Genomic DNA, 14,138 nt, shown 5'->3' with positions numbered 1-14,138 from the left:
ATTCACTGCATGTTCATGTGCCTGTCTAAATGCCCCTTGAATGTCACTATCATATCTGCTTCTACCACCTCCCCTGGCAGTGAGTTTCAGGCACCCACCACTCTGTGTGTGTCAAAAACTGGCCTCGCAAATCTCCTTTAAGCTATCCCCTTCTCACCTTAAAGCTATGCCCTCTTGTATTTGATACGTCCACCCTGGGGAAAGGACTCTGATTGTTTACCCTATCCATGCCCCTCATAATTTTATAAATTTCTCAAGTCTCCCCTCGGCCTTTGACGCCTCCAGAGAAAACAATCCAAATTTGTCCAACCGCTCCTTGTAATACTCTCTAATGCAGGCAACATCTTGGTGAACTTCTTCCGCACCTTCTCCATAGCCTCCACATTCTTCCTATAATGCAGCAACCTGAACTGCGCACAATACTCCAAATGTGGCCTAACCAAAGCTGCAGCATGACTTCCTGACGTTAATACTCAACACCCCGACCGATGAAGGGAAGCATGCTGTATGCCTTCTTTACCACCCTACCTACTTTTGTTGCCACTTTCAGAGAGCTATGGACTTGCACACAAAGATCCCTCTGTACATCAATGCTCCTAAGTGACCTGCCATTTACTGTATACTTTCTCTCTACATTTGATCCCCCAACACCTCACACTTGTTCACATTAAGCTGCATCTGCCATTTCTCTGCTCACATTTCCAGCTGGTCTCTATCCTGCTGTATCCTTCAGCAACCGTCTTCATTATCCACAGCTCCACCAATTTTTGTGTCTTTTTAAGTTTCTGCAAACTTACTTAACAGCCCATTTACATTTTCGTCCAAATCATTTACATATATCACAAACAGTGGATCGTGGAGGAATAGATCTATGGTCAATATTAGCTCGCTTAGACAATTCGATGTTATCTTTCCCTTAAGGTTTCACATGTTTAGATTTTACTGATAAGAAATAAGGATTTTCTTGAATGGCAGTGGATTTAAGGAAATTTAGAACATCATTATATATCACAAACAGCAACTTAACAAATCTTACCTGATGTAATTTATTTTTAAAATGTAATTGCAGGTACATAACACAGAAACAACGTAATCAAGGTAAACTTACTTACTTGCTCATAATCTCATCGCCTGGAAATGATTCTCCGTGATCCTATTAAGATAAAATCTTTATCTTTCAAAAACTCTAAAACTATTTTATTTTATTTCCAGGATCTGTGAAAGAAAATACCATGATCTTTTACAGTAAAGTCAGTAAAATGACACATCCAAGTAAGAAACACAAAAAGCTTCTCGTAATTTCCTTACGGTACTTGATTTTATAAAATCACAATGATATAAACCAGAAAAACAAGAAAATGACTATTGTTCAATCTGGTGAAAAAAGAATTTAAAAGAAATTACAGAAAAGATCAGGATTACAACTTATTTCATGTCCTGAATTTATATATGCTTATTGAAGAAGTCAAAAGTATGTTCAGAAGTGTTGTCTTATGTACAATTTTATTGTGGAGGAGTATGTTCTCACATTATCTGTTCATGACTACAAAATCCAGCTCGACTAATCCACAACATTCTTGCAAATGTGTGTTTGGTTGGTTGGACTTCACAAAGCAAGGGGTGAGTTGTAAGATTCACATCAGCTACGGCTCAGTGGATAGCACTTTCATCTCTGATTCAGAAGGTTATGGGTTCAAGTCCCACTATAGAATCTAAACCACTAACAATCTAGACTAACCCCATGTGGGCTTCTGAGAAATGGCTGCACTTGGATGCAACATTAACCGAACGTCCCATCTGCTATCTCAGGCAAATGCAATAGATTCCATGGACCTATTCTGAGGAAGAAAAGTGAGTTATCTCTTGTATCTGAGCAATATGTATCCCTCACTCAGTATTAACACTGATGACCTGATCTTTCTCATAATATTGTTTGTGAAAGGTTGCTGTGTATAAATTGGTTGCTTTGCTTTCTTACATTATAAGTGCTCAGAACTAGCTATAAAACATGTCAAAGTGTTCTGCATAGATCATGTAGTTTGCTATATAAATGTAAGTCTTTCTTTAATTCTTTTTAATTCATAATGACTGGAATTCTGTGTTTGCAGGACTCAGCCAAACAGATTCTTATGCACTCATAGAAGGTAATATGTCACATTTACAGTTGTATAAGCTTTACAAACCTCTATTTCCAAACAGTATTCAATTTGCACCACAATGGACTCATTAAGTTATTTTATAACGAGGCATAAACATAGTTTAAGTTTCAAAGAGAATGAGAACTAGCTAGCTAATCTATGAAAACGATCAAGAAGAATATAAGACATATCATGTGAACATGTATAGTAGCTTATGGTAATAGGTTCACAACTAGACAACACAAAGTCAAACCCACATCTGAAATCACAGTCAAAAACTAATCATAAAAGTTGCTAGATAGTCATATCTTAATGTCTACAGGTCAGCTGAGGAAAGACAATTAATACTGCCCCACTGTTGCACCACATCCCTGTCGTATTTCTTTTATATTTGCAAACAATATATATTATTCAACCCCAAGCTGTTGCACTGTTATAATATTGCTCTGCAAATCAGCTAAACAAGTATATAATTCTTCATCATGGAGTTATCATTTCTTCGCCGTATCAGAAACTTGTTTGATTCCTTCAACATATTATTAACTTCTAATGTGTTTAGGATGAGAGATCTCTCAACATAAACACTGTACCTTTAAATAAAAAGTAATGCAAAACTGAACCGATTAGTGGATAGGAAAACCAAGGCACACCACCTTAGTGCCACAGCTTTTGGAGAACAGAATATACAATTCTTTTGTCATCATTTTTCTTACTTGGTGTACGTTATGCAAGATTTTCTTTGCTGAATTGTGGAGTAACAGAGGAAAAGGGACATCAGGAAAATGCATACATAATACTCTCGTAGATGATGATGTTGCTGAAGAGCATTTTGTCTGTAATTTAATGTCAAATTTTCACGTCATGCTCCAAAATGAGGTAAAAAAAAAGGTAGTTAGTATCTTGGTTTGACATTGGTTAGACTGCGCTTAAGAGTACAGAGTATTGGTTAGATCGCACTTAAAAATATTGGATACAGTTCTTGTTGTCACCCTACAGGTAGTAGCAATAGAAAGAGTGCAGCAGAGATTCACCAGGATGTTGCTTGGGGGGCTGTAGTTATAAGGAGAGATTGGGTAGGCTGGGTTCATTCTCACTGGAATGTAGGAAGCTGAGGGGTGACCTTATAGAGGTTTACAAAATTATGAGGGGCAAAGATAGGATAGAGAATCAGAATCTTTTTCACGGCATAAGGGAGTCTAGAACTAGAGGGCACAGGTTTATGATGAGAGAAATTTAAAGATGATCAGAGAAGTAAGTTTTTCACATAAAGGGTGGTGAATATTTGCAATGAGCTGCCAGAGGAGATAGAGGAGGCTTATACTATTAGAATGATTAAAAAACATTTGGATAGGTACTTGGATAGGAGAGGGGTACAGGCTTAATGCAGGCAAAAGGGATTGGCGTAGATAGACATCACAGTGGGTGTACTCGGAGGCCCTTTTCTGTGCTGCATATTTCTATGATAATATCAATGTTCTTTCAAAGTATCATGGGTGATTTCATTTATTTCACTTTTTAGGCGAAGTTTTCTTCATTTGATATAAGTAAGGCATTGACATTGAAACTAGGGAGTTCTTAAATACGACTTGGGCCTTAAAGTACCTTGTGTTGAATGCATGCAACATTTCTTCCAACCTTGTCAACGCATTAGCCGTGCAGTCATCTTGTTCCAACTCTATGTACACTATGATGAGACACTCAGTTTTCACAAAAGGCTGTTGATCTGAGGCATTAACTTTGTTTCTCTCTTCGCTGATGCTGCCAGACCTGCTAAGAGTTCTCAGCATTTTCTATTTTTGTTTCAAACTTCCTTAATCTTCATCTGTCACATGATGCCAGCTGCTTCCAATATTGCCCAATATTTGAGTCACAACGTCAGTTCCTCTTCGATTCTGCAAGGCCAAGAGTTAGCTGATTATCTGGCTCCTAGAAGTTTATTAGTATGAATCCTGATATATCATTTGTATCCATCTTCTGTATCAGTGGAGCTGAATTCTTCAATTCCTGACCTCCCCAATATACAAGCAGGTGACTCTGTTTTGATATAAAAATAAAATTGCCTTATTTGGAATGATTTGAATAAAAGATTCATTAAAGAATCTTGTAGCAAACTTGCCATGCAAAACATACACAATGGTCGCAAATGTGCTCCAGATAGGGTTCCCAAGTGTTGAATACTTCCAAATACAAACATCAGTCAAAGATAAAACAACCATCATTTCACGACTGGGTTTAATTAGCTGGAACTATTTGACTGTTATTTTCAGTATAGGTTCTTCCACAATTTTTTTATTGATGAGTTATTAAATGAAAAATAAAGATGGTTTTAGCAGTGATTTATTTGCTAAATTACTCAAGTAAAACAATTTAAAAAGTAAACTTTGTACTGGTATATTTCTAATTTCTGGCTATATATATTTGCAATTCAGGCACATATGAGGAGAAGGACTACGTTAACATCTCAGCATCAAAAGGAACCGGTAATACCATATGACAACTGTTTTTCATTTAATTCATAAACAAGTATGCTTAATTTGGTATACTTTTGATATATCTAAACTATTGCATTAGAGTTTAACCCACATCTATCTTTAATCAACAAGAGATGTTTTGTTGTTTTCTGAGACTTTAAATAATAGTTATGCTGTTTCAATAGATCACACAATTTTGGAAAACAAATATTTCAATACAGTCTAAAGATTGCATACTTCTAATGATAATCTGTGAAACTTTGCAGGCAATTTGTTAGCATTTTTGGCTAATTTATGTGGACACAGACACTGTGCATGCTTAAGTAGCTGCTTGGAATGCAAGCCCAATAAGAGTTTCAGCAAGAGCTCACTCCTGAGAGAGCGGGGTGGGTTTGACAGCTTAGTTAGCCAACTCTCCATCAGAATGGGAGTAAGAGATTAAACTGCTGGCTTCCTACACAACATCAGCCGATCAGTTATGTGAGAGTTGGCAAAGGAGACAGGAAGTGAAATGATGCAACTGGTCACCGATGGTCTGTTAAAGATGCCACATGGGTTATTTTCTATATTGTGCAGAAAATTACCAAAATGAGATTTACTATAATTGGTCCCCTGTACATTCACCTGCTAACTATAAAACAAAATGGTAAAAATACTCCGGGAGTTAAACAGTATCTGTGGAGAGAGCAACATCGATAAAGTTTCAGGTCAATGACTTTTCAACAGAACACCTAGTGGAAGATCATTGACCTCTCCAGAGGTGCTGCTTGATCTACTGAAGGCTTTGAGTATTTCCTCATTTTGTTCTTGCTTTCCACAATCTATAGTAACAGAGGCATAAAGAGATATAGCACGGAAACAGATCCTTCAGCCCACCGAGTCTATGCCAACCATCAGCCACAAATTTATAATGATTCTACATTAATCCTATTTTCTTTTAATTCTCCTCAAATTCTCATCAAATCTCCCCAGATTCTATCACTCACTTGTGCGCTAGGGGTAATTTACAGTCACCAATTAACCTACCAACCCGCATGACTTTGAGATATAGCAGGAAACTGGTGCAGCCGGTGGAAACTACATGGTCATAGGGAGAACATACCAACCTCAGGCAGACAGCAGCTGAAGTCAGGATTGAACCAGGGTCTCTGGCACTGTGAGGTAGCAGCTCCACTAGCTGAGCTGCTCTGCTGGCAAAATTATTTAGCTTTTGTACAAGGTAAAGCATCTTGACTACATACATGTCCCCATTTCACCAAATCCTAATCCAATCATCTTTTGGAGGTTATAGAAATATTGTTCATTTGTGAGATTATGTATTTCATTCATAAAACTTGGAGCTCTCAATATTACAGCTCTGCATTATACAAGCAAATGACTAGATATTGGAAATAAAAATAAATCCTTTATAGTAGACACCAGCTACGTTGAACCTATGATAATACCTAAACCAAACTTGAAGTCTGTTTTAGCCTTTCTCATACTGTTCCATGTTTTTGCAGGAAATGGTTCTGAGAGTGATGGTGAGGAGAAGTACATCAATATTTCAAAACAAAATTATGGTAATATCTCTTTATATTTTACTCAAACCGAATTAATTGTAAAATGATAAACTGGACTAATTTATTTTACACTGGTGCTACAGTTTATTGACATATTGAGAGCAAACTCACCCTTTACATTTTACCCCTTGAATTTTATTATAAATCTGTTGTTTTTTAAAGTATGAATCACATATTGTTCATGCTGTGCTGAAGTGTTTGAATAACCTCACTAAAATTATTGAAGTACTATATAACTACCTCAATACTGTAGTTCATTAGTCAATTTGGAAATACTGAAACAGTTCCACCAAAATTATAGCCTGCTAACATTGCATAGTACAGTGAGACCAATCATTCACTTATCCAAAGCTTTTAAGAACTTCATAAATCACTGGATCAGATTTGACCTCTAACCTTACCTTTTCCAATATTCCCTGCTGGAACTGCTGGGATGTTTCACCAAGGTGTGGCCCTGCAGCTCCAATATGACTTCTGCAACACAAGGAGCATGACAGAGCCTGACCTTCAATTGTCTTGAACTCCTTTTCATTGGACCAAGTGTTCATTCTGTCAAGACTGTATGCCAGCTGGTGTGCAACATCCAACACACTGGGGTCATCTTTAAACTTAAGGACTGCCTAAGGTGACATAATATAGCGTCATAGAGTTATACAGCACAGAAAATGTCCTTTGACTCATCATATCCATGCCGACCATCATACCCATCTGCACTATTCCCATATACCAGCACTTGGTCCATAGTCTTCTAATGCCTTGGCAACTCAAGTGCTCATCCAAATACCTTTTAAATGTTTTGAGAATACCTGCTTCCACCATTTTCTTGGGCAGTGCATTCCAGATTGCAACCGTGCTCTAGGTAAAACAATTCTTCCCTCGATCCCCTCTGAACTTCTGACTTCTCACCTTAAACCTATGCCATCTGGTTTCAGACATCTCTGTAATGGGGAAAAATCCACCCTTTCTCTGCCCCCCATAATTTTCTATAGTTCCATCAGGTCCTCCCTTTGCCTCCTCTGCACCAAGGAAACCAAACCAGTCTCTCCTTATAACTGAAATCGTGGGCAACATCCTTACGAATCATCTCTGCACCTTCTCCATTTCACTCATGTCCTTCCAAAAGCGTGGTGACCAGAACGCCACACAATACTCCAGCTGTGGCCTAACCAAAGTTTTATAATGTTGTGCCATAACCTCCATGCTCTTATATTCTGTGCTGTGGCTAGTGAAAGCTAACATCTCACATACCTTCTTCACCACCTTATCTACCTGTGCTGCTACTTCTAGTGATCAAGAGACTTGTACACACATCCTTCAGTTCCTCAAAGCTCCCTAGGTCTCTACCATTTATGGTATATTTCCCATCCTTATTAGACCTCTCAAAATACATCACGTCCCACTTACTGGGATTACATTCCTTCTGCCATTGCTTCACCCAATATACCAGTTGATCAATATTGTTCTGTAACATAAGAAAATCTTCCTCACTATCAATTTTCTAAACTTACTCTTCATACTTCCTACTTTTATATCTAGGTCGTTAATATAATAACAAACACCAAGGGTCACAGTACTGATCCCTGTGGCACACAACTGGTCAAAGACTTCCAATCACAAAATGAAACGTCCACCATCACCCTTTGTCTCCTATTAGTATGCCAACTTTGGATCCAATTTGCCAATTTACCTTGAATCCTGTGGGATTATTCTGTTGGACCAGCCTTCCACATTGGACCTTGTCAAAGATCTTATTGAAGGCCATATAATCTGCCCTCATCAATATATTTTGTTATTTTGAAAAAAAAACTCAATCAAATTAGTCAAACAGGAACACCCACCACAAAGCTGTGCTGACTATTCCTGAACAAACCTTGCCTTCCCAAGTCTAGGTTAATTTTGTCCCTCAGAACTTTTTCCAATAACTTACATGTGGCCTGTGATTAATTGCTTATCCCTGCTGCCTTTCCTAATAGGGAAGTATAAAGGAGATGATAGTCAAAACTGTAAGGGGCTAGTATTGAGACATTGAACAAAAGATTATTCTAGAGGAGAAGTAAATAAGTGGGAAGAGAAGAATTATTTTCTAAAATTACAAAAGGAAAATAATTGAAATATTAGAAACCTGAGATAAAAGCAGAAAAATTCGACAAGCTTTTTATCAGAAATCGCTGAAGTTCAGCTGCAACGGACACTGCAATATTAGAATGAGTAAACGTAAAGGCAATAGAGTGAGAAAAACTGGAAGATAAAACAAACATCAAAGCAGAGACACTGACCAACAGAGGTGGGAGAGTGATGCATAAAAGGTTATGAAGATAAACACAATGTCTTGAAGATTTAATTTGTACACATCATAATTAACTTCCACTTAATCATATTGCTTTAATTTTGTTTTTGCAGATACCAGCGTGGACAGTTCTTGCTCCGTAAGTAAAATTTTACTGCTGCTAATTCTTTTTCTGTGACGTTACCATGAAAGCACGTAACACATTCCAACAGGTTACATAAGTTTTCAACTTTATAAAATTATATGGATATGAATGAACGCCAGTTGCACCACCTGAGCAGATCCATCCAGAAAGAACGAAACAGCCATCCACCTTCCCCGACCTCTCCCAGCTTACATCTAGCATTCAACGGTTTTCTTTTTAATGAAACAAGTGTTTTTGCTCTCATTACATTACCAGAAGTCCCATTTCACACAGTGCTCACTCTTTGTGTGAAAAAGAATTTCCAGTCATTGGTTTTAGGAGGGAGAGAGAAGACAGGGTATTTTCATCCCTGTTGTGGTTCAGATCTTTATTGATTTTTTTTCTATTTGCTTATAAAGAACAATAATTGCAATAAATGCAAATTAAAAGTTTTTTTTGAAGCAACAATTAAGGATAGATGAAGGAAATATGAAGATCAGGCACTTTTTTTAAAACTATTTTTAATTTGAAAAAGCAATACCTGGGGATTAGAGTATGGATAATGGCATTCTAACTTTAGGGGAATGTGGTCACATGATTAGAGGACTAGTTGGACACAAACAATGAAAAGCTACTAGAAATTGGCTGGTAATGGTTTTGGTCTTGGTTTATTATTGTCACTTGTACCGAGGTACAGTGAAAAACTTGTCTTGCATACCGATCGTACAGGTCGATTCATTACACAGTGCAGTTACATTGGGTTAGTACAGAGTGCATTGATATAGTACAGGTAAAAACAATAACAGTATAGAGTAAAGTGTCACAGCTACAGAGAAAGTGCAGTGCAATAAGGTGCAAGGTCACAACAAGGTAGATCGTGAGGTCATAGTCCACCTCATTGTATAAGGGAACCGTTCAATAGTCTTATCACAGTGGGGTAGAAGCTGTCCTTAAGTCTGGTGGTACGTGCCCTCAGGCTCCTGTATCTTCTACCCGATGGAAGAGGAGAGAGAATAACCCGGGTGGGTGGGGTCTTTGATTATGCTGGCTGCTTCACCAAGACAATGAGAGGTAAAGACAGAGTCCAAGGAGGGGAGGCAAATGGTAGCAGATGTTGTTTAATGTAGAAAATGTAGAATAATTTGATTTAGGTTTAAAAATATAGGGAATACATCTTAAGAGGTAAGAATTTTTAGTTTTGAGCCTAAAGATAAAGAATATGGATATAATGAACACATGCTTGTTGTTTGCTAAACTGCTGTTGGAATCCTGTGTATAGTACTGCATTATAGGACTTGAAGCAGGATAGTGCCCAAGACAAAAGAAATGAAAAGTGGCATGCCTGGGCCTTTTCTAACTTAGGGTCCATGCTCTATTTCCTTCCTTGTATCCTTTTTTCTGTACCTGGATATGCATCCTTTCACATCATCCATGTAATTCCCTGTCATAGAAAAGTGTCAGATCAGCTTCTTTATACCAGCTGATGACACAAGACTCCACCTCCCTGCCTCCTCTATCAATCCAAAATTTGTTCTTATACCTTTCAACTTGTCTTTATGACAAAGCCCAGCTGAGCCAAAGTCACCAAATGAACTTAAAGCCATCTTATTTTACTTTCATTAGATGGCGTCTTGCCTTGACTCAAATAATCTTCCAGGATCCAATCAGAGACTTAATCAGGAAGTGTGAAATGCAAAAGCCTCTAATCATGCCCTAAGTTCAGTTACCCTCCTTCCATCTTCTGCTATATCAAAACCACACTCCTACTTTTTCCACAAAGTCCACCCTTGCCCAGTCTCCGTTTTGCCAATACATTACTCCATGCTTTCGTCAACCTGATGGTCAAATTCACTAATGATCTTGATGCTGTGCTGACTGTCTTCAAAAGTTTAAATTCAACTCTAACATTCAAGCTTTAAGTTGAACAGCCCATCTGTTCACCTTACTCCAAACATCTCACTTTCACCCAGATCAACTAGCTTTCAACTTCAATGTCCCCATTATCCTTCTCTCAACCTTTCTTAGGCCTCGGTTTTAAGTTTATTTCCCCTTGATCTCTGGCAACATCGGCTTTCATCTTATCCCTGATTATTTTCATTCTACATTTGGCACCTGGTCAAGCAGGCTCCTGTCCTCTTAGATTCCTTGCCCAATTCTCTCAGACTTATCACCTGCTTAGGTTGATAAAAGTCTTTGAAAAGCTAGTTTTTATCGTGCTTGATAGGATATTTAAGTAATTCTATGCATATTGGAAAATAATTTCCTCAGAAAAAAATTTCTCCCAAAACTACAGCAATGAGAAGAAAAATTGGTGATCGCAAAAATATGATCATGGATTAGGGAACGTACCTAGATACAGGAAGATACAAAATTGTTTTAGTGCATATACAGACATCCACTCAATTTTTTATACTGAAAAAATAATTAGATGATTGACTCAGGAAGCTTGTGGAATAGTTCTTACACAACTGAGCTGTTATATTATGCATCAATCTACATCTAATTATTACAATGTCAATACAAAAATGGAGCACTCCAGAAATAATTCTGACAGTTCTTTTCTTGTAACAGAATGAAGATGAGGTGGTATATACCCAACTTAACTTAGCATCCCCGAAGAATGAGAATGCGTCACGACAAGAAGAAGGAACAGTATATGCCACGATTAATTTGAATAAATAGTGATGGAGGGCCATTGAGATGTCAGAACTCTAGATGAATAATCACATTTTTCTAGTTGGAGAATTCACTAAACAAAAGTAGAAAATAGTTATGAAAACAGAAAATGCTGGAAACAGTCAACAGGTCAGGCAACATTTGTGGAAACAGTGAAAACAGTTAAGATCTGAGACCCTCTGTCAAACCTGAAACATTAAGTTTGCTTCTCTTTCCACAGATGCAGCCTAACCTGCTGAGTGTTTCCGGCATTTTTAGTTATCTCAAATTTCTTTTTTTTTGATTTTCAATAGAAAATAGCTACTCTTTTCATTAACTGAGCTTATGTTTTTCTTCATTTTGTGTTAAGTAGCTGGCCATCATGTTAATATGATGAAAAACAAATGATTTATTTTTAATAAGGAAACAAACCAGCTCGAAAATAGTGAAAGCAGAAGTGGTTTTGTGCATTGTTGTACAAAGGCCATAAAGAAAGGAGTTGCTTGTTTATGCCTGAAGTACTGTCCCTGGGTTTGTCATGTCCTACCACTGGCAACGTGACATATGATAGGAAGGGACTGATTCTGTAGGTCTTCATCATTGACTCATTAAAGTCATGTGCTATGTCAATCAAGGGCAAGGAAACCTCCTGCTGATACTGGAACACCCAACTCTCTCCCTCAACTGAATAGGTACTCTTCAATGTTGAACACCACTATGAAGGAGCACCATGGGCAGCAAGCGCACAGAATATATTCTGGGTAGGGACTTCAATGATGTAACTGACCAAGTTGACCAGAAAGACAATGCTGCCAGATAGTGCTCACTGCAAATGTTGAGAGAACCTATCTGAGGAAAGAATTTGACCCTGTACAGAACTTGTACATACAAGTAAGCAACTCTTAGTGAGGGTGAAGTTCCATCTTCACAACAAGTACATCTTCCATCATCTTGCTTGCCACTATAACTATGTTAAACATTTGTAGCACTCCAAAACTGGACATTAATTGTGTGTTGTTACCTATTAGCAACAGCAGCAGAATTCATTCTGTCACATCTCTAACCTTGTGGTGGCATAAACCTCATGTTTATTGCCATGAAATCAGACCATCAACTCTGGCTCAAAGGTGAGTATAGAAGATATATACTACAGGAGCAACATCAGGCATACTTGAAAATGACATACAGACCTGATGAAACTACACAGGACTAAAATGCACGATTAACTGTATAAGTAGAAGTGAAACAGGAGAGCATGCCAAGAGCAGCATCTGGCATGATCATCTGCGGAAGTAGCATGCAATAGACAGAGCTGAACTATCCTATAAGCAACAAATCAGATCAAGGTTACAGACATCTGGTGAGGAAAGGTGATAAACAATTAGACAATTATATTTTTTATTAATTTTTCATGGTATGAGCAATTCTGGCATGGCCAGCATTTATTGTCCATCCTGAATTGTCCTTTAACTGAATCGTTTGCTTGACCTTCTTAGCGAACATTTAAGGGACAACCACATTGTTGTGGCTGGAGACACACGTAGGTCAAACCAGAAAAGAATGGCAATGTTCCCTGAAGAACACTGGTGCATCTGATGGATTTTTAGGGCAGTCCAGTAGTTTTTGCAGCCATCATTACCAAGCCTAGTTGTTTCTTAAATTCTGGATTATTAACTGAATTTAAATTCCACGACTGCATTTGTGGGATTTGAATGGGTCTCAAAATTATTCGTCCAGGTATCTGGATTATTCATCTGGCTATTTAACAGCTGCACCAGCAGCATGCCATCAGGGGGAAAAGGCTCACTGACTACTTGCTTTCTGAGAGTGGAAAAGATAAAGTTGAAGTGTTTGCAACCACCTTCAATCACTGCCCAAACATTGACAACTGAGTTCCAGAAGTCCTGATTCAGGGTCTTGACCTGAAACACTGACCATCCCTTTGCTTCCACAGATGCTGCTTAACCTGCTGATTTCTTCCAGCAGTTTCATTTTGGTCCAAAAGTGAGCTGCTCCTGACGTCAAGACAGAATTTGATCAAAGGGTTTGTAGAAGGAATCTTAGAAATAGTAAGAAAATTAGGAAAGTTTGTAATATGGTCAATTTAAGTGACATATAAATTAGAAAGGGATGATGGGAAAACAGGCTAATAGTGGAGATGGCTTAAAGGTCACTTAGGAAAAAAGAGCAAGGAAGTATCTAGATTGCAGAACATAGCTGGCTGGAACAGACATAAACAAATGGAGGTTAGAATACAGCTTAAGTGCAGGACAACTGATCATGAGATAAGCTGAGTCACGACAGAAGAAGACCATAAACCAGAGCACCTAATTGCAGGGAGAATGGGGGATACTGCTGTCTGGCAAAGAAAGCATTCCATTTGTCAGGCAGTTAGAGGCAACCCTTGCAGAGATAAAACAAAGATCAAATACTACAAAGAGAAGTGGGTTATTGACGAAATTGTGAAATCTGCATGTAACTATTGTAACGCGAATACAATAAATTGCTGCAAGTCTTTTAGATCTGTGGAGTATCTTTGAGCTCTTGCTCTAAGTGCTCCCCAGTGTACACTGTAAAAGGCCTGAATAAACTGACTTGTTCGAGAACGTCACCACTGCTGTACAAGAGACTTTCTTTGTGTGCTGTCCCGATCTGAGCCGTAATTAAGAAGGTGACTGGGCTCCACGTGAAAGCCAGATTCAGGGTGCAGGTTAAACACACAAATTCCTCCTCCAAGGCTCAAGTCAGATTGAATTGGGGAAGAAGCTCTTTAACAATTTGTTACACTGTTAAAAATATGTTGTGGTTTGCTGGTTGTGCATCACATCAAAGTCAGAACAACGTCGAGTGCCCAGGCCCAGGCCCATCAATCTTCATCTGCTTCATCAAAAACTTTCTCTC

At 38.2% G+C, this 14,138-nt stretch overlaps 1 protein-coding gene across 5 annotated transcripts in view; it reads left to right on the top strand.

Annotated features, from left to right (window-relative positions):
* pecam1a (platelet and endothelial cell adhesion molecule 1a) overlaps positions 1-13,848 on the top strand; it is an 83,910-nt gene extending 70,062 nt beyond the window's left edge. For all 5 annotated transcript variants that reach the window (XM_052033122.1, XM_052033125.1, XM_052033124.1 and 2 more), the window contains 7 exons: positions 1,070-1,098; positions 1,213-1,272; positions 2,109-2,144; positions 4,568-4,618; positions 6,112-6,171; positions 8,572-8,597; positions 11,154-13,848. In XM_052033122.1, coding sequence (XP_051889082.1) covers positions 1,070-1,098; positions 1,213-1,272; positions 2,109-2,144; positions 4,568-4,618; positions 6,112-6,171; positions 8,572-8,597; positions 11,154-11,264 — 373 coding nt within the window. In that variant the 3' untranslated portion in view covers positions 11,265-13,848. The remainder of the gene's footprint in view (positions 1-1,069; positions 1,099-1,212; positions 1,273-2,108; positions 2,145-4,567; positions 4,619-6,111; positions 6,172-8,571; positions 8,598-11,153) is intronic.
* The last annotated feature ends 290 nt before the right edge of the window (positions 13,849-14,138 follow it).

This window comes from Pristis pectinata, chromosome 18 (genome assembly GCF_009764475.1).
Source record: "Pristis pectinata isolate sPriPec2 chromosome 18, sPriPec2.1.pri, whole genome shotgun sequence".
Lineage (NCBI taxonomy): Eukaryota > Metazoa > Chordata > Chondrichthyes > Rhinopristiformes > Pristidae > Pristis > Pristis pectinata.
Note: the sequence above shows the minus strand (reverse complement) of the source record. Positions and strands in the feature narration are given on the sequence as shown.